This window comes from Ictidomys tridecemlineatus, chromosome 2 (genome assembly GCF_052094955.1).
Source record: "Ictidomys tridecemlineatus isolate mIctTri1 chromosome 2, mIctTri1.hap1, whole genome shotgun sequence".
Classification (NCBI taxonomy): Eukaryota; Metazoa; Chordata; class Mammalia; order Rodentia; family Sciuridae; genus Ictidomys; species Ictidomys tridecemlineatus.
The window spans coordinates 15,545,457-15,565,901 of NC_135478.1; the positions used below are offsets into that span (position 1 = coordinate 15,545,457).

Consider the following 20,445-nt stretch of genomic DNA (forward strand, 5'->3'; position numbering starts at 1 on the left):
AAACCTGGGGTAAGCTGAGGCAGAGGCCCACAGGAGTCTCCTGGGATGTGTGGACAGATAGAACACTCTGGATAGGGGCTCAGTTACTGGTTATGGTGGTAGCAGACAAAGTGGAGTTAGGGCCACCATGATACTGTGACACTATCTGATACATGGTTACAGTATTTGCTCCAGGCCTAGCAGCATATTTTGATCCTCATAGCTCGGCTCAACCCCATTGTTGCTCTTCAGTGGTAGGTGAGGAAGCCAAGGCCTGGTGCGGGGTGGAGCTGGGAAAGAGCCAGGCTGAGGAGATAGAGAGGCACTTTCAGGAATTTGATGCCAAGGGTGAAGTCTTGGGCCAGCAGGACTTATGGCACATGGACGAAAACAGCTCAGGAAGCTTATTTTTTAAAAAATATTTTTTAGTTGTAGATAGACATAATACCTTTTTTTTTTTTTTTTTTTTTTTAAGAGAGAGTGAGAGAGGAGAGAGAGAGAGAGAGAATTTTTAATGTTTTATTGTTTAGTTCTCGGCGGACACAACATCTTTGTTGGTATGTGGTGCTGAGGATCGAACCCGGGCCGCACGCATGTCAGGCGAGCGCGCTACCGCTTGAGCCACATCCCCAGCCCTAGACATAATACCTTTATTTTATTTATTCAGTTTTATGTGGTGCCGAGGATCGAACCCAGTGCCCTACACATGCTAGGCGAGCGCTCCACTATGAGCCACAACCCCAGCCCGGTTTATCCTTTTTAATGACATTTCAGTTGAAAACAAAAGCAACGACAGAAAAAAACAAAAACAAACAAACAAAACCACCAAACCAATTCTCAGCAGAATTCAGAGCTCAGGACAGATTTAAGTCAGACCCGAACACAAGCACACCCAGGGGGAGGGGGGAGGGCTGGCACACAAAGGGCAGAGGTGGCCACGGAGTCCCCTCACAAGACCCTGGTAGCTATGACATGGCACCCATGCTGTCAAGTATCACCTGAAACAAATCGGGTTCTAAAAACATTAAAATTAAAATAAGTCGAAAATTTTAATGAGAAAATTTGAGACAAGTCCTAGAAGAGACAAGTCACAGTCTTAACATAACATTACTATTTTTAAAAAAGTCAAACTGAGGTGGGAAAATGAGCAGCGTTCAGCCCATTTCAAGTCCCAGCAGACGAGTGAGTCGGTCATTGCTGCATGGCCCAGGAGCAGGGAGCACTGTCACCTGGGGCCTCAAGTTTCTGAGGTAATCAACTGCATGTGCAGAAGAATACGAGTGCTGGCCACCCATGGGGGTTCACCTGGTACCCTTCTGCATATCCCCAAAACTTAATTAGAGGCTTCTGAGTTGGTGCTGCTGGGGTCTCCAGTGGGTGAGGCAATCGACTGTGGGGGGATGGCCCCCTGCCAGCTGCTCCTGGCCTGAAAACACAAAGACTGAGCATCAGGGGGGCTGCCATAAAGCAGGTGACCACCCAGTCCCCACGTCCCCAGGAAGGTTTAGAATGTGCTGGCAATAACCTCAAAGATCCAGGAGGTGGGGGAAGGAATGGAGGGGTCAGCCCTGGGTCATGGCCAGCTCATCACCTGAGCTGTGCTACAGATGATCTCCCCAGGGGGAGAGCTGGCCTCTGCGGGCTGCCTCTAGGGCCTATGGTAAAGGAATACATGGCATCAAGGTGATGCTGCGATCCTATGCTCTGAGGGAGAGGGGGACAAGGTCAGGCCTGGAGCTGAGCATGGTCCCTGAAATGTCATGGCAAGATTCAGTGAGAGGAACTCAGAAACCTGCTCAGAACACTTGCCTCAGAGGGACACTCTACCTTCAGAAGGACATACAGCCCCTGGCATTTCCTCAGGGTGATGAATGGAGGCCTATGTGCCCACACGGGGGGATGACGGGGCAGGGTGTAGAGGTGCCTGAGTGAGACAGGTCCTTACCTCTGTGTGCGGTGAGGGGCGTGGGCAGGGGGCTGTGGCCATGCTAACTAGGATGCAGGCAGGCAGAGGTGGAGGTGCTGGTAGGGTATGGCTCCACACCAGGACCAGCATTCCCTGTTTACATGGGGGCTGAGAGGACCTGGCCTCCTGGATCGAAGCCTGGGACCCCTTAAACATATTCACACCGTGTCCAAGACACAGGACTGAGCCTCAGGAGTATAAAGAGCAAAACAAGGCCCTGTCTCATGTGCCTCTGGCTGAGCGTTGCCGTGGCAATAGAAGGCAGCTGCCCCTGCAGGGCCACAGTGGGGTATGTGCCATTTGGTGCCAGGGCAGAGTCCATGCTGGTAGGCATCCTGTCTGAGTCCCCAGGAACTGGAAGTGGTGAAAATCAGAAGCTGTGTAGACAACTTTTTTTGGGTGATGTTGGGGATGAACTCAGGGTCTTGCGCATGCAAGACAAGTGCTCCACCCATGAGCTGTATCCCAGCCTTGCAGGACAGTTTTGTGAAGAAAACTCACGGCACGCCTACAATCCCAGCAACCTGGGAAGCCAAGATGGGAGGACTGCAAATTCAAGGGCAGCCTGGGCAAATCAGTGGGACTCTGTCTCAAAATAAAGAAGGTCTGGCTCAGTGGTGTAGTGCTGCTTAGTATGTGTGAGGCACTGGGTTCAATTCTCAGCACCACATTAAGTAAAATAAAGGTCCATTGGCAACTAAAAAATATTAAAACAAACAAAACTAGCACTGCTTTAGAAATAAAAAGGGTTGGGGATGAAACTCAGTGGTAACTGTGCCCCTGGGTTCCATCCTTAGTACCGAAAAAAAGGAAAAACTCATGGGCTTTGTAAGGCCCCAGATGATGCCTCCTTGGTGGGCTCGTCCTCCTGTGTCTATGTGGCATCTTCTGGAAAACCTACACACAGTGGGCCAATCAGCCCCACTTGAACCCTCTTCTAGGTCAGGGGTCAGGACCCTGTGGCCATTAGGGCAGACTGGGGAGGCCCCAGGACCTGAGAAAGGGGCAGGTAACACCTCAAGAAAGTTTTGGAGGGTACTGTGGCCACTCAAGGTCCTTGGCTTATTTTCTTCCCAATCACCAAATGGATCTTCAGTGTGGCCACACTGGGCACTAACACCTCGTCAGGGCAAGAAGAAAGTGGTGCTGGTGAGAGGCCCTCTGTGCTGGCTAGGCCTCCAGGTAGACACTGGTGGGCCTGAGCCTAGGAGGGAGCATGTTCTCAAGGGGAAGAGCCCATCTTTCTTCCAGGCCTCCTCTGACGCCGCCTGCCATCTTTCCCCACACTCCTCCAGGAGGGAGGCTCCTTCCCCTCCACACCAAACCCTACAGCGGGTCCTCGTGCCCATTGACTGGTTTTGGTGGCTACTGTGAATTAACATCCTGCAATGGGCAGAGGTGGGAGCCCTTGGGAGCCCAAAGGAACACTGTGTACAACACGGACCCTGAGGAGCCGGGCCCTGCGGCAGCTCAGCCCACCTGCGATCCTCACATCGGAGACCATGTGGTTGGGGCACTGCTGTAGGAGATGAGTGGAAGCGGGAGGTGGCTGGAAAGTCGGCCCCATTCTGAGGACCCATAGCTACCAGGGCTCCCTGGGACTGTGCCCCAACCTACCTGGGACTGCAGGCAGTTGCCCCCAGGAGGGGGCTGGAGAAAGGCCAGGGTCCGCAGGGTGAGGAATGCATCCCCAGCACTGGTCAGTGGGAAGGGACCAGAGGAACCTGGAAGAAGTGGTAGGGGTTCAGGCTGAGGATCAGAGCAGGGCCTGGGGCAGCTGAAGTCACAGTGAGGCCCCAGGTGGCATTTGCCCGTCCCCGCGGTCAGAAGAGACCGTGAAGGCAGTCTCCACATGGCATCGGTCTCCCTGCCTCTGTGTGGTGAAGACACAGGTCCGTGAGGCAGGTGGGGCTCCTTGCCACACAGCTCTTGTCCTTTCTTACTGGTATCAGTGTCTGCGTCCCACAGCATTGGCACAGGCTATGGTTACCTGTTAGTTGGGATCTTGGCCAATGAAAACAGAAATTTCATAATTCAAAGAGAGAAAGAGGTAATTCGTGACCAGCTGGGTAGGGGGCTCCCCAGATGCTGCTGAGGGGCGCAGGGCCCAGCCAACACTCACCGGGGCTAGGCATTGACAGGCAGCTGGCTTGGCTCTCCAGGGCCCTGGCCTTGGTGGCATCCATAGCTGATTTACCCGTGTAAATGGTAGCCTCTTCTTGAAATTTCCCCATGTTCTTTTTATATCGGATTCTTTTGTTGCCAAACCAGTTAGAGACCTGTGGATACACACAGAAGCTGCCAAAAAGCTGCTCAGAGTGAGACATGATGGGAACGGACTGTGTGGGTGCTGCCTCTGAGGTGCCTGTTACTCCCACTACAGGTGAGTGGCCGTGGTGGGATTATGGATGACTTTTACTCCTTTAAGAATGTTTTATTTAATGACTCAGTATTACCTTCTCATTATTAACTATAAAACCTTTATGCAGCCAGGGATTGTGGTACACACCTGTAATCCCAGCAACCCAGGAGGCTGAGGTATGAGAGTCGAAAGTTCAAGGTTCAGCCTCAGCAATTTAGCAAGGCCCTAAGCAACTTAATGAGATCCTGTCTCTAAATAAAAAAATAAAAAGGACTGGGGATGTGGCTCAATAGTTAAGTACCCCTAGATTCAAACCCTGGTACCAAAGTAAGTAAGTAGTTCAATAAAACTAAAAAAAAAAATCACCAAATTATTAAAAACAAATAAAACAAACCTGTATGCATGTGCTCCCTGCTTCTAAAACATTACCACTTCTTTGCCTCCCCTGGGAGCGGGGGTAGTCTTCTCTTGATCCAGCCTTGAGTGAGCACTTGGTTTCCACCTATCTACTGGGAATGTTCCAGAACTTCTTTGTGGAACAAGGCTTGCAGAGAATGGCAGTAAACACTTTCTCATGTTGTCCCCATTTTAACCTTTTTTTGGTACCAGAGACTGAACCCAGGGGTGCTTAACCATTGAGCTATATTCCCAGCCCTTATTATTTTTGAGACAGAGTCTGACTAAGTTGCTTAGGGCCTTGCTAAAATCTGAGGCTGGCTTTTTTTTTTTTTTTTTTACACAATATTTTTATTTATTTATTTATTTATTCATTATTTTTTAATGTGGTGCTGAGGATTGAACCCAGTATCTCACAAGTACGAGGCAAGCACTCTACCACTGAGCTATCCCAGCCCCCTGAGGCTAGCTTTAAACTCATGACACTCCTGCCTCAGCTTTTTGAGCCACTGAGATTACAGGCATGTGCCACTGTGCCCAGCTTTAACTTATTTTTATTTTTATTTTTTGAGATGTGGTCTTACTATGTGGCTCAGGTTGGCCTTGAACTCCTGGGCCCTTACCTGAACCACACCCAGTTCCAAATTGGCATTTTAGAGAGACAAAGAGCAAATTTTCAGTGTGGGTGAATTAGGGAGATTGAACCTCTTGCTAGGTAGAGACAGAGGGCACAGTGACTGGGGAAAAGCAGGTCCCTGGCCAGGGTCTGTCTTCTCCATAGGGCATACCCCATGTGGGCACTCTGTTGTAGGTACAGGTGTGCCACCAACTCTAGAGGTCCTCTCTATCTGCTATACCTCAGAAGCCATGGACCATCCCTGCCTAGAATCCAGCCCCCTCTGGTTGAGCCAGCTCTGCTGTCCAGGCTACCACCTCCCTCTCCTTCAGCTCAGCTCTTTTCCCCTTTTCCCCTAACCCTAAGCCCTTCCTCCCTCAGACCTCCCTAGCCTGAGGTAGAGCTGATTCTGTCCTGAAGACATCCATGGGCCTCAGCCATGATGTCACCTGCCTTGATGGTGCTCTCTCTCCCTCCCTTTAACTTCTCCTGACTGTGCCCAAATTTAAAACCCCCCTTCAACTAATTGTCAGCCATTTGGGGATTCACTGATGCTTGGTGAGTGCACCAAAGTGGGAAGAGGCTCCTAGAACAGAATTCTGCCACTGGCAGGGGGGTCTCAAGGTCCAGACTGCAGGCAGGAGAATCCCTGGCATGTCAGGCTAATGCTTTCCACACTTCTGCTTATTTTAGACCTGAGACTATTCCCTTTCCCTGGGCATCGACTGGAGTGGCTCTGAGGTCACCTGATACTTCTTAGACTACTGCTCCTGGTGGCTGGCCAAGCAGCAGCCAGACATCAAGCTTCTTTTGGGGCCTTGAAGACCCAGTGGCACAGCCTTCTATTTCAGCTCTGGGCTTGTTTCTGAGGATGCCACAGCAGCACCCAGGTTACCAGTCCAATGTGGCTGGGACCCCTGTGACGTTTTGCTACCCAAATGACCTTGAGGGGCTCCTGAGTGCTCTGTCACAGAGATGGAGATAGACTTAGCCTGAATTGGGGTCTGAGTGTGGTGGCTAAGAGCTAAAAACTTAACCCCTCTAACTGCAAAGCAGGGAGAGGGGGTCCCAATGTCAGAGGACTGTGGGGACATTCAGTGAGCCAAGTGCTAGCTATCTGTCATCACTGCTGCCATAGTGGCAGTGGGGTGGTGCCTGCATGAGCAGGAATGCCGTGGAAGGTCCCACTCTGCACACTCATGCTGCCAGTGAGTGCGGTCTGGTCACATTTACTGCTCATAGGCTGCTGGACTAACTTTTCCCACTATAAAGTCTTTCTTGGCTTCCTCTGTCCTCAATTCCAAAGAGGAGACAGTTGGCCAAATGCCAGGGCACAGGGTCAGGGGCCTTATACTCCACAGCATCACCTTAAAGACCTCGTAGTCTACTTGTATTACATCAGGGACTTGTATTTTTTTTTGTGTGTGTGGTGCTGGATGGAATTGGGGGCCTCACACATGCTAGGCAAGCACTCAACTACCAAGCTATACCCCCAGCCCAAAGAACATTCAGTCCCACCCCTCGGGAACCTCACATTCTACCAGCTATCAATTAAGATGGCTCATACCCCACTGGCATTCCTCAGGAGTCCCTATGCCTTGCAATGGGTGCATTTGCATGCCTGTCTCACACATGAGGGGGAAGAGCACCTGCCCAAGTCCCACATTCAGTAGTGCAGAGCTGGGATCTAAGCCCATCCAGAGTGACCTTGAGTCTGATCCCTCAACTCCTGATCCACACATTTGATTGACTTCCCTTTGTGTCCTTCCAATGGGACTAAACTTTCCACACCTTCCAGGTGTGGTAGGCCATGCAGGGGAGGACATCACCTGGGATACTGTGATGCCACCCTTCCTGGCTAGGTCTTCTTTGGCTTCTTCACTGGGGTAAGGGTTGCTCAAATGGGAATAAAAATATTCATTCAGCACTTCTGTTGCCTGCTTGCTGAAATTCCGCCGCTTACGCCTGTAAAGACAGACAGTCTCAGTCTGCATTGATAACAGCCCCTATTCCTAACTATGCTTCTAGCAATTTACAAACAGCAATCAATACTTGGGGTCTTCTTCCAAAGAGGTGATATGAGGACTGTACCCACAGTCTGCAGCCAGAACCTCCAGAATGGTCTTATATTCAAACCAGGGGCTGGGGGTGTGGCTCAGTGGTAGAGCACTTGCTCTGCCTCTGCAGGGCCCTGGATTCTATCTCCAGCACCACACACAAGTGTACACACACACACACACACACAGGAAAAAAGAAAAAGAAAAAACTGGAAAAATCCAAACGTGCACAGATTCCACTCATCTTCTTGAGGATGAACCCACAGGGTCTTGGGCAGCTGGAATCCCTGACCTGGCATCAAGGAACCGTGAGCGTAGGGTCATCAAGGCCTCACAGGTGCTCTGCTTCAGTTGCATCTGGATGGCACTGAATTTGCCATGTATGACGCCAACCATGTGCTCGATCTCCTTGGGGGACACAGGCCTCATCCTGCTCTGCTCCCGGAGAAGGTTGGTGACATGTGTAGTGAATTCACGGCAGGCCTGGGATGAGGACACAGACATGCCAGCCTATGACTGAGCAGCAGGATGGTGTGGGGTGGCAGGTTCCACACCTGACCAGCCACCTGCCAACCCCCATGGTCATATACAGGCTGGTTTCTGAGAAGTAAATGAAAAGGGCTTTAAGTAAAATCAGCCACCACTGTAGTGACCAACTGCGTGTTCTCCCTGTTCTGTGCCACAAAAGAAAGGAGGTTAATGTCCCATGTTTTGCTTTGACAAATGCGCATTCACATGATAGAAACTCTTCCATGCAGAAAGATCACCTGTTCATATTTCTCTAGCTCAGAGTGGTAAATCTGTCGGATCTGGGACAGCTTGGCCCTGTAGTCAGAGTGCTCAATGTTATTGTCATTTGGACAGCCACCTGGTGTTGCTGTGCTGGCCACCGCTGCTGATCCTCCTCTTCCTCTCTTCTCCGGTCTGGACACACCCTCAGCCAGCAGCATGTTATCCAGCCTCATGAGCTGAGCATCGGGGGGATCCTCTTCCTGAATGCCACGGATGCTTACCACTAGATAAGAGACAGAACAGATCAGAATATATTCCCTGCAGAGAAAACAAACCACAAGTAGGCAGCACTGATGCCATGGCAAAACATATCGCTTTGGGGAAAAGAAACACTTTGTTTTATTATCAAATTTGATAACAGACACCTAGTAACCCCTCGTGACTGTGGTCCAAATGCCATCTTCAGTAATAGAGCATGGGCTGGGGAGAGGCAGATCAGCTCAGTGCAGCCTGCGTGGGTGGACTCCACTGAGAGCACAGGGTCAGGGCTGAGCAGGGTAGGTGGGGAAGGTGCCTGGTACTGAGGAGGTCTGAACTCCTGAGCCAAGTCTCCAAAGTACTGGGCAGGAGAATGCATTCTGGATGTTGACATGAATATAAAGGCAAGTGGCAGTCTGGCATTGGCGGTGTGGTTGGATTCAGACATAAAACTGTGTTGGTGGGGCCTGCTGTGTGCCTCTGTGTGGACTGCTCTTATAAAGCTGGAGAAGAAATGCCTGATCAAGAAGGTCCCAGAAATAGGGTAGTAGAATGAATCAGACATTATTACTCTACGTACACATATAGCTAAGTGACCGGTAGGATTCTGCATCATGTATAACCAGACGAATGTGAAATTATACTCCATTATATATGATGTATCAAAGTGTAATCTACTGTCATGTATCACTAATTAAAAAAAAAAAAAAGAAGGTCCCAGTAGGGGCTGTGGTTGTACCTCAGGGATAGACCACTTGCCTAGCATACGTGAAGCACTGGGTTCCATACTCAGCACCACATTAAAAAAAAAAGGAATAAATTAAAGGTATAATAAATACAATAACAACAACAAAAAGAAGGTCCTGGCACCCACCTGAAATCCCAGTTACCTGGGAGGCTGAGGCAGAAGAATTGCAAGTTTGAGGCCAACCTCAGCAACTCAGAAAGATTCTATCTAAAAAAAAAAAGGTGGGGGGGGCTGGGGATGTGGCTCAAGTGGTAGCGCGCTCGCCTGGCATGCGTGCGGCCCGGGTTCGATCCTCAGCACCACATACCAACAAAGATGTTGTGTCCGCCGAGAACTAAAAAATAAATATTAAAAATTCTCTCTCTCTCTCTCTCTCTCTCTCTCTCTCTCTCTCTCTCTCTCTCTCTCTGTCTCTCTCCCTCCTCTCTCACTCTCTCTTTAAAAAAAAAAAAAAAAAAAAAGGTGGGGGACTGGGTATGGCTCACTGGTAGAGCACCCCTGAAGTTTAATCCCCAGAACCACTTAAAAAAAAAAAGATGATGATCCCAACAAAGATGGAAGATTTTTAAAAATATATGTTTTTAGTTATAGATGGACATAATATCTTTATTTATTTTTATGTGTTGCCGAGACTCAAACCCAGTGCCCCGCCCGACATGTGCGAGACCGGTGCTCTACCACTGAGCCCCAACCCCAGCCCCCTACAGGAAGATTTTAAGCAGGGAAACAAGACAACTGGCCCTGTAATCTGGAAAAGCCAGCTCACTCTGCAGAGAGTGGACCTGTACTAGTGAAGGGCTGGACAACAGGGGAAGCTGTTGAAAAGTGGCAGCCAGCTGGGTGGATGCAAGGGGTCAGAGAGTGAAGAACAGCAGGTCGTACAGGAAGGGCTGGGTCAATATGAGGCTTCAGCTGGTCCTGTGACTGAGCCAAGTACAGATGTCCCAGTGGCTGGGAGGCAGCTCTTCCCTAACTTGGGGGTTGAACAGGGCAGTCTGGGCTGGAGGTGTGTACTTGGGGTGACCAGCATGTAGGTGTGTTTGGAATCCATACATACACATCTGTCTCCTTAGCTATCTGATCTGGACTAGCTGGAAAACTGACTTTTAAGGGATAGGAAAAAAGGAGACAGAAAGAAAATTATCAGATAGGTTAAGAAAAATACAGAAAAAGTCAGAAGGTGAAAAAGCAAGTTTAATCAGCCAGGCACAGTGGCACCCACCTGTAATCCCAGTAGCTTGGGAGGCTGAAGTAGGAGGATTGCAAGTTAGCAAGGCCCTAAGCAACTCATTGAGACCCTGTCTCTAAATTTAAAAAAAAAAAAAAAATTTAAAAAGGGCTGCGGATATGGCTCAAAATAAAAACGAGAACAAAACCAAAAAGTGGACTTAGTCATTAGGAGAGTATCACTAACTTCTGCAAAAGCAATTGCTGAGGTAGGTGGGGATAGCATCTGTCTAGAAAGTTCCAGAGAAATGTGAAAGCAATGCAGTGGGGGGGAGGGAGACACCACGGCAGGAGCTACAGAGTGAGGGTCAGGCCTGAGGAGGGTGGTCTTGCGGCCATCTGGGTCTTATTTGTCTTTTTGTTTTTAAAGAGACGGGATCTGGCTACATTGCTCAGGCTGGCCCCCAACTCCTGGGCTCAAGAGATCCTCTTGTCTCTACCGCACAGGTAGCAGGGATACAGGCAGTGCCACCATGCCTGGCTCTTTGCTTCTTGATGACAGAGAAATGTCTGTGGCTACAGAGAAAGAGGTGGAAGAGTAGGGCACAGGTGTTTCCTGAAGGGATGGGAGACCCCTACCTTCCCATGGGGGAAGGAGATGGTAATATCAAGCGAGTTTTGCCTTTCCAAAAAAAAAAATATGTTTTCTTGGAAATGGGCTTTCTTACTACTATCAACTGCTGACTGACAAGTAATCAAACAACAATTCAGTTTAATCATATCATATAGATATTTAGTAACTTTCAAGTATCTTTCTTATTTCCCAAAGACCTGAAGAATATTTCTGTTAAACACTCACTAGTTAAAACTGAAGGAGCACAAGGGATATAGAATAGGAATTTTCCTTAGAGATATTCACTTCAACACTTAGTGCTAAGTACACATACAACAGATTTTTTATACAAGGAAAAAATTAGCATATCTAAGGTCAGATCACAAAACTGATTTTTTTTTTTTAATGGGTACCAGGGATTGAACTCAAGGGCATTTAACCACTGAGCCACATCCCTAGCCCTTTTTAATTTTATTTTGAGACAGGGTCTCACTAGGTTGCTTACAGCCTTGCTAAGTGGCTAAGGCTGGCTTTGAACCTGAAATCCTCCTGCCTCAGCCTCTGGAGCTGCAGGGATTACAGGCATGTGCCACCATACCTGTGACAGTCAAGCCAAAGTGACTCCATTTTGTAACTGCATTTTATAAAACAACCATGCCAAGTAGAAGAGTCATGACTGGGGCAATATGTTCTTTCCTTTTTGCTATAGAAATCTTTAAGAACACAAAACTACCTAATGGGGCATTGTTTCTATAACTAGGTTATATAATGGGGCTCTGTTTCTGGAACTGGGGTGACTGGGCTAATTGTGATTGGCTAAGTGTCCCACCACCTGACTGCACTCTCCCACTTCTGTAACTTGGCTTGCTTGCATTGGCTATACCCCCAAATGTCCCTTTTGTGGTTTTCAGGCTTATAAGGAGTGCCCTTGCAATTGTGCGGGGCTGATCAGAGGAACAGCTTTATGTTCTGGTCAGTCACCACCAGTGCGCTTCAATAAAGGCTTGATTCAATTATATGTGAGGGTCTGGAAGTCAATTTATGAAACCCTGGGACGATGCTTTAACTATAACATACCCTGCAGAAAACTAAAACTTAATATAAAATAGCAACTATCCTCTCCCAAATTATGCTTTTCTCAAGGTTTCAATAAGCAATATTAAGAAAAGTTAGAAGACTACAAGAAGCATCTACACACTCGGTTAAATTTTCAAAGCAGAATGGATGGTGGAACATAGCAACAGAGATGGTGCAGATTTACCTAACAAGCACTCAGCAGGGAACATCTATGGTGCAAATTAGCCACACAAATTGTCTGTTCAACAATTACGCAAATTAGAAGTGGCCAAAACAGCTAATGCATGGGATCATGGAATTGGTTAAGTAAATCATGGTAGATCCACAGGAAAATTCATAAGATAATCTTATGAATCCACCAACAACCATGTTTTCAAAGACTTTTTAATAACATTAAAGTGATGAGGTTCTTCTTGTTGCTGTGACAAACTACCACAAAGTTGGGAGATTAAAACAATGTAACTGCAGGGCTGGAGTCGTAGCTAAGCAATAGAGTGCTCACCTATCAAGTGTGAGGCCCTGGGTTAGAACTTCGGCACCGGGCTGGGGATGTGGCTCAAGCGGTAGCGCGCTCGCCTGGCATGCGTGCGGCCTGGGTTCGATCCTCAGCACCACATACCAACAAAGATGTTGTGTCCACCGAGAACTAAAAAATAAATACTAAAAATTCTCTCTCTCTCTCTCTCTCAAAAAAAAAAAAAAAAAAAAAAAACTTCGGCACCACGTAAAAATAAATTAAAAAAATAATAAAGGTACTGTATCCAACTACAACTAAAAAAATATATTGAAAAACAAAACAATGTAACTGCATTATCTCCTAGTTCTGTGGGTTGGAAGTCTGATACAGGTCTCACTGGGCTGAAGTCAGAGTGCCAGCAGGCTGACTGACTTTGAGGCTCTGGGGAAAGTCTGTTTCCTTGCCTTTTTTGGCTTTTCCAAGCCCTCCCTGGTCTTCTTCCTTTCCTTCTGGCTATCTTCTTTTATCTCAAGCCACATCAGAAGCACGAGTCCTTCTCATGATAAGGGCCCATTATCTGGCCCTTCTCCTGCCTTCCTCTTCCACTTTTCTGCGCCCTTGTGAAATGTCTGGGCCTACTAGGGCAATCTAGAATAGTCTTCCCATCTGAAGGTCAAACAAATGAGAAGCCACTTTCCTATTTTCCATTACAGGTTCGACTAAATTAAGGAAAGGAGTTGTCAATCATGGAAAATGTGGCTTAATGAAAGTGTGTGTCTCTGTGTGTGATAAGGGGCTGCTGCTGGGCACATGGATTATTACTTATCTGTTTAGATATTTATCTATTTATTTATTTATCCAACAGCAAATATCTAGGGATTCATCACAATCAGGTACCACACTAGATGTTGAGGACTTAAAAAAATATAGACTTTCTGCTAGGCTTGGTGGCACATGCCTGTAATCCCAGTGGTTCGGGAGCTGAGGCAGGAGGATCACAAGTTCAAAGCCAGCCTTAGTAACTTAGAGAGGCCTTAAGCAATTCAGTGACTTAGTGAGATTCTTTATTTTTTGGGGGGCCAGGTACTGGGGATTGAATTCAAGGGTACTCAACCACTGAGCCCCATCCCCAGTCCTCTTTTGTATTTTACTTAGAGACAGGGTCTCACTGAGTTGCTTAGTGCCTCATTGTTGCTGAGGCTGACTTTGAACTTGTCATCCTCCTGCCTTAGCCTCCCAAGATGATGGGATTACAGGCATGTGCCGCTGTGCCCAGCTGAGACTCTGTCTTAAAATAAAAAATAAAAAGGGCTGAGAAGAATTAAAAAAGAAAAGAAAGGGCTGGGGATATGACTTAGTGGTAAATTACGCCTAGGTTAAATCCCCAAGTACCCCCAAAAATTACACACACACACGTACACACCCCCCCCCCCCCCACACACACATATTTCTCCTTTCTGGAGGATAATTTTGAAATGCTGATTGATACTGAATACGTGCATAACTTGATCTTCAAATTTCTGTTCTGAGAACTTATCATACAAAGACACCTATAAACAAAGACGTATTTCTAGGACACATACTTCCACAGCGTTTTAGTTGCGAAAGACCTGAACTGCCCAGATATGAATGAATTCAGGCACTGACAACACACCTGTCACTCTGGGGCCCTGTGTAGTTAACTGTGTGCATCTCCTAAGTGTGCCATACGAGAGGCAATCACATGCTACATGCCTTATTTCCTTAGAGTTATATATTTTTGCAGCATAAATGCATTAGTCAGAGCAAAACTTAATATCCCAAGCACATGCACTTGGACTTCACTCGACCTGTATGGACAGTGTCATCTGCCCTTTGTCACTGCTCCTCCAGCCCGAAGCTCCCTCCCTCAGCGCTGTTCGTCCTCCCAGTGCACCAATGTTGGCCTTATTGTGTTCATTAGACATTTGTTGCCATCAATTATAGCAAGCTCATTACCTGTGGCTCGTTCAAGAGTATTTCAGATGTGCTTCTCAGCTTCCCCAGGGCTCCTGACTGGCAGGCTAGGGAAGCCGCAGGGAGGCTCAGCTCTGTAGGTGGCATTTGTTATGGCAGCCCAGGAAACTAACACAGGAACATAACCTAAGTTGTTTTTAATTTTTCTCTCCTAGTGAAACAAAGATACTGGGAAAAGTAGAAGGCTCAGAATGTTAGCTCAACTTTCATCAGTTCTAGCTTCCCTTGTCCTCAAAGAACCAAAGGTAATAAGACAATTAATTCTTCAAGGGATTCTGGTTTTTTTTGTTGTTTGTTTGTTTGTTTGTTTTGTTTTGTATTGTTTTTTGTCATTCTGAAGATTGAACCCAGCGGTGTGCTACCACTGAACTATATCTCCAGTCCCTTTTAATTTTGAGATTAATAAATTGCCAAGGATGGCCTATAATTTGTGATCCTCATGCCTCAGCCTCCCAAGTCCCTGGGATTACAGATGTGCCACTACACCCAAGAAAAGATATTTCTTTAGTAAACACCCATCAGTTTCTGAAATCATGGCTGCCACACACTAGACCCTCATCAAATCAAAGTATTATCATATATACAAAGTTATATCAAATTAATCCTTAATTAAAATACAACACAACTCAAGGTGCTAGAATTAGAACAAAGTATGCAAATTATTTTCATCTTAATATTACATGTTTGATAATTAAAGGTCTGCGATTCTGTAATAAACTACATGATCACTTCTTGGTCTTTTGGCTAAAATCAAGTATAAACTACCACATGAACTGCTGACAGAGTAAAAATGATGTGCAGTTTTTTAGGCTGGTTTTCCTGGGCTGTTTTCCTTGCTTGTGTCAGCTTCAAGGGAAAAGGAAAAGACATCAAGGTGCAGTAATAGAAAACACAGCCGGGTCAAATAACTGGAAAAATGAGTCCATCCTCTCCAGGGGGGATTTGCAAACTTTTAAGAGCCACAGAAAAGAAAAGCAGCACTGCTGAACACAGTGGCACACATCTTTAATCCCAGCGACTCGGGAGGCTGAGGCAGAATGAGGATCACAAGTTCAAGGCCAGTCTGAGCAATTTAGTGAGACTCTATGTCAAAATTAAAAATGAAATGGGCTGGGGATGTAGCCCAGTGGTAGAGCACTCCACGGTTCATCCCCAGTACCACCAAAAAAGAAAGAAAGAAAACTAATGGGAGCCATGAGAAAAAGTCTAGAAGCTTCACAAACTGGGCTATAGTCACTGCAAGGTGTGGCCTTTATTTAGCTGAGTCTTTTGGGGGTGGAGAGAGTGAGAGGCCAGCAGCAGACACAGTAACCCTGTCCTTCCAATCTCCAGTCTGTGAATTAAAGGTCTTCAGGTCAGCTGATACCCTCACAACTCCTAAGGAAACTGTCCAAGGACCTGATGTGAATGATGTTCTAGAATGGACTGCTGAGTATTTTCTGATAAATTCACTGGTATCCACTGTGTGCCAAGCACATGATGATAGATCAGGGACATGGTGTGTGCTGCCAGAAAATGTTACTTTACAAGAACAAAGTAGTTCCAGCTGGGTGCAGTGGTGCATGCCTATAATCCCAGTGACTGGGAGGGCTGAGGTAGAGAATCACAAGTTTGAGGGATGCCTTGGCAACTTAGTAAGACACTGTCTCAAAACAAAAAAAAAAAAGAGGGGGTTGGGGATGTAGCAGTGGTAAAATCCCAGCTCCAAAACATGGTGGGATACAACAAAGTAGTTCCCAGTACAATTAGTGTGTACTATGGCCTTAAGGCAAAAACAAATCCTAGAGAGGGCCTCTATTAACACCATTAGTCCTTAAGCTGATAACACCTTTACTGATATACATGCTACACAGCCTCCCACTTAAAGCAAATAACTCGAAGCCTTTTACCTTATTTGCAAGACTGCTGTCACCACCATCTGACACATCCACCTTCCTGGATGGGGTGGCGTAACTGCTGCCTGGAGGGACCACTGCTCCAGTCTACAAATCCCCTGAGCTACTTGGCAGATTATATCAGAGTCTTGAATTATGAGTCATTAGACTGGGGGCCAGGAAAGGACATCTGGAAAATAACTCCCCAGCTCCAGGGAATCCACTCTTAGAAAAGTCCTAAAGAAAATGGATACAGCCAATAAGAAAGGGATCTGAGTATCAGAAGTCACATGCTGGCCCAAAGCATAACTACTGGGACAGGAAGAAGGCCCTATGAGCACGTGAGATCTCCATCAGGAGGCTGAACCTACAAGCTTGCAGCTGCAATAGATCTGACTAGCTGATGAGGAAGGGAAGCGAGATAGGTTGCTTGTGCCTGCCAACCACTAACAAGGCCAGCACCAGCAGTCAGGAAGTAACAGGGTGTTCCCTGTTATGAACTATTTACACTTCTCTGCAAGGAGCTTACTTGGCTCCCACAGCATAGCAAGGGTTCATAGCAAGACACGATGAACACAGAACTGACCCAACTGAAACCTGGATGTACGCTTGGGATCAGTACAGGGGGCAGTCACAGCACAGGAAGACAAAGCAGTCTGCAGAGTAGTTGATAGCTCTTAAAGGGGCCTCTGGTATTCAGCCCCACACAAAAGTGGCACCTAAGTTCATATGGCGGGAAAGCCTGATCTGTACCAACATGTGAGAGTGTTCCTGTTCTCATGCCAAATACCACTGTTTGAATTCAGACCCTGCCTCAGTCCTCAGAAGGAACAACAATGTGATTGTCAACCTCAAGTCCAACACTTCTGAATTCTGCAAGGCACCTGGCCCCAAGGTTTCGGCAGAGACTGTGGCCAGCATCTGGTCCCCTTAACTATATTTGAAGTTCTCTCACAAGGAGAACTTTTTGGTGTCCCTGGACATCTAGAAGGAGAGCTGTTTCTGGGAAGGAGGATTTGGGAGACAGGGCTCATGCACGTACAGGACGTCTGCAGGCCATCATGCAGAATGCTGAAGCACTAGCAGCGAGTGCTGCCAGTGGCTTGAAGGCAAACTTGCTTAAAACCAAGTTATTGCTAGTGAGAAGCTTGTGTGTGTGTGTCCCTAAGAAAGCTGAACTTTTGTTTTTCCATTTGCTGGAAGCTATAACATTTGTTCCTAGGTCACCAGACATTCATACACATGAGACAGACATCTGAGTAGGGGTAGAGAAGTTCCAAGCATCACAGCCTAGCAGACTAGGGGGTGTCTGTGGAGGACAAGTTGGTGCTGGGTGTCATTCCAAAAGGGGTCACAAGGAAGTTATCAGCAGCTGTGGCCTGGAGGTGGGCATGGGGCCAGAGAGAGGGATATGTGAGTAGAGGTGTACCTAGGGGTGAGGGTGGGAGGGAGACCAATTAAGCAAATACACTGAGGATAAGAGAACTGGGGTTCTCTCTGCTAGAGAAAGGAGTTACAGACTGAGAAAGAGGAAAAACAGAATGAACACTACGGTGGTGAACCAGAATTAAAGATATTAGAACAAATACAGGTTTCAATGTATACCGATATATAAAAATAGATGTGTGTACATATACATATCACCCACAATACTCCTCAGCTCTGTATCCTGTGTCTGGAAGTAGCGACACCCTGAGAACAATAAGCACATACAGGACCAAGATCTACTCTAAATGTAGCCAGGGCTCCTTGGAGAACTAGCTGATGCCAGTTGGGTCAGAGAAAACAGAAAATAGGAGCCTGGCAAATGTAATGGCCACCAGTAAGGAAGTGCTCAAAGGATGTTGCAGACGGGTCAGAAGGACAAGAAGCCATCTTGAAGGGGCTCCCACTAGTCAAATGTTGGACAATTTGAGCATCAAAGTAAATGATGATGGTACCTGACTCTGAAAAAACAGGACTCTGAATCCATCCTGATACAAAATAAATGATTAAACAAAAAAATTAATGAGGAATGGAGTATTTACATCGTCTCAGAGCTTCTGACAGAACACCTATTACAAAGAAAAAGGGAAAACTTTAAAAAGAAGTCTGGCCAGGTATGGTGGCACACACCTATAATCCCAGCTACTTGGGAGGCTGAGGCAGAAGGACTGCAAGTTCAAGGTCAGCCTCAGCAACTTAGTACAACCCTGTTTCAAATTAATAAAAAGGACTGGGGATGTAGCCCAGTGGTAGAGCACTTGCCTAGCATGTGCAAAGCCCTGGATTCAATTGCCAGTAAAGTTAGTGTGGGTGTGCGCGCACACGCGCGCACACACACACACACACACACAGAAATGAAAAGCAAATAAAAAGGAATTCTGCCAATTTCCAGTTTAGATCTTGTGGTCTCTGGGGAAACAGGATGGAGGAAGGCAGATGTCTACATCTGGAATTGTGAGTAGGACATGAAGTAAATAATGGATAATTGTTTTGCTGCATCAACATTCCTGATTGACAGCTTTGAGCTGGAGTTAAGGACAGAATGGTGCAAAGCCTCTTACTTTTCTTGTGCTTTGGACAAGAGAGGAGGAAAATATTTTTTTTCCTGGACTTGCCAATAGTACCCTTAAGCAATTAGTTTCAATTCTCAATTCCTTATCAGCTAATTTTGGATAGAATACAGTGGAAATATTTGGCATTCAATGGGTTACAGAAATAGCATTAGTGAATTCATCTAGAGCGCTCTTTCGTTTATTTAGGCGACAACTGTACACCTTAAAAGCCTTACTTTAGCCCAACTGTCATTTTGGGATTACATCAACTCTACATTGCAAAGCAGACAATATTAGCAGCATATGACATTTCTCCACTATGTTAAAATTTTCATCTTCAGGTGACTGAAAGTACAAGATGCTGAACTTCATGTTCCTGTCCATCCCTATAAGGCGATGGAGGCTGCTAAGATTTGGAAAGTGTCCCCCAAAGGCTTTGTCCCCTGTGGTGCTACTGGGAGAGACGGGAGTTAGTTGGTAATCTTCTGGTCTTATGGAGGTGGGAGGGTAACCCTGAAAGGGATATTGAAATCTTGTCCCATCTTTTCTTTCTGCTTGCCAACTGCTATGAGGTGAGTGGTTTCCTCTGACACATTCTCCCACCATGATGTGCTGCTTTGCCACAGGTCCAAAAGCAACAGGGCCAACTAAACATGAAAGGCAGAAACAAAACATACCCACCATCTGCTGCCAGAGAGGTGATGAGTAAAACTGCCTACCACACACATAAGCCAGAACCTGAGGCTCATGCTTGTTGTGGTCCTGGATTCACACAGAAGTGTCTTTGAAATGGCCTACCTGTCTTTTCCTTGATCTCACAGAGCACACTGAAGAGGGCAGGCTTCATCCGATGGCAATTCAGAGCATGCTTTCTGAAAGATAGGTAACAGAGGTACATGTGAGAACAAGAGAGTGGTCAGGTTGCCCATGAGAGCAAAGATTCTCCATACTGAGAAGTCAAACCCACCTGCCAGTTCTGACCACTAAAAACTCCTCTTGTGAAGATACTTGGCAAAAGCACTTCATATGAATTTGTTTTGTGCAATATTAAAATAAAGCAATGTATAGTTGGCTCTCTAGATCTGTGGTTTCTGCATCTGTAGATTAAACTAACTGAAGGTGGAAAATAGTTGAAAAAATATTTTCATTTGTAGTGAACATGTACAGACTTTGGCTTCAAAAATATAGTCATTTTGTGACCTCTCATAAACTGTCATTATTCCCTAAATAATATAATTATTTACATAGCATTTATAATATATTAGGTATCATAAGTTATCAAGAGATGATTTAAAGTCTACAGGAGGATGTGTGTAGATTATATGCAGATACCACATATCATTTTACATAAAGTAATTGAACATCTGAAGGACAACTGTACAAATAGTCAAACATTCCCCTTTATAGGTACATATTTAAACAATGCAAGTCTAAATATCCAACTCATTAAAAACTATGAAATTTCAAGGTCCAATGATTTGAAAAATGTATTTACACTATAAGCAGAAACATTAGCCATCCTACCCCAGTGTCATGACATTAGCTGAGCAGGTGTTTACTAAGTACCTACTATGTGCTACACCATTCCAATGTCACACAGACACAGGAAAT

General features: G+C 46.3%; 1 protein-coding gene across 2 annotated transcripts in view; it reads right to left on the reverse strand.

Annotated features, from left to right (window-relative positions):
- Nucleotides 1–474: 474 nt before the first annotated feature.
- Pbx4 (PBX homeobox 4) overlaps nucleotides 475–20,445 on the reverse strand; it is a 32,921-nt gene continuing 12,950 nt past the window's right edge. Inside the window, exons 2-8 of one of the 2 annotated variants that reach the window (XM_005333087.5) lie at nucleotides 19,633–19,706; nucleotides 8,144–8,391; nucleotides 7,669–7,859; nucleotides 7,149–7,284; nucleotides 4,068–4,224; nucleotides 3,563–3,669; nucleotides 475–1,405 (exon numbers count right to left, since the gene is read on the reverse strand). In XM_005333087.5, coding sequence (XP_005333144.2) covers nucleotides 1,313–1,405; nucleotides 3,563–3,669; nucleotides 4,068–4,224; nucleotides 7,149–7,284; nucleotides 7,669–7,859; nucleotides 8,144–8,391; nucleotides 19,633–19,706 — 1,006 coding nt within the window. In that variant the 3' untranslated portion in view covers nucleotides 475–1,312. The remainder of the gene's footprint in view (nucleotides 1,406–3,562; nucleotides 3,670–4,067; nucleotides 4,225–7,148; nucleotides 7,285–7,668; nucleotides 7,860–8,143; nucleotides 8,392–19,632; nucleotides 19,707–20,445) is intronic. The other variant, XM_078037926.1, reaches the window with a different exon arrangement.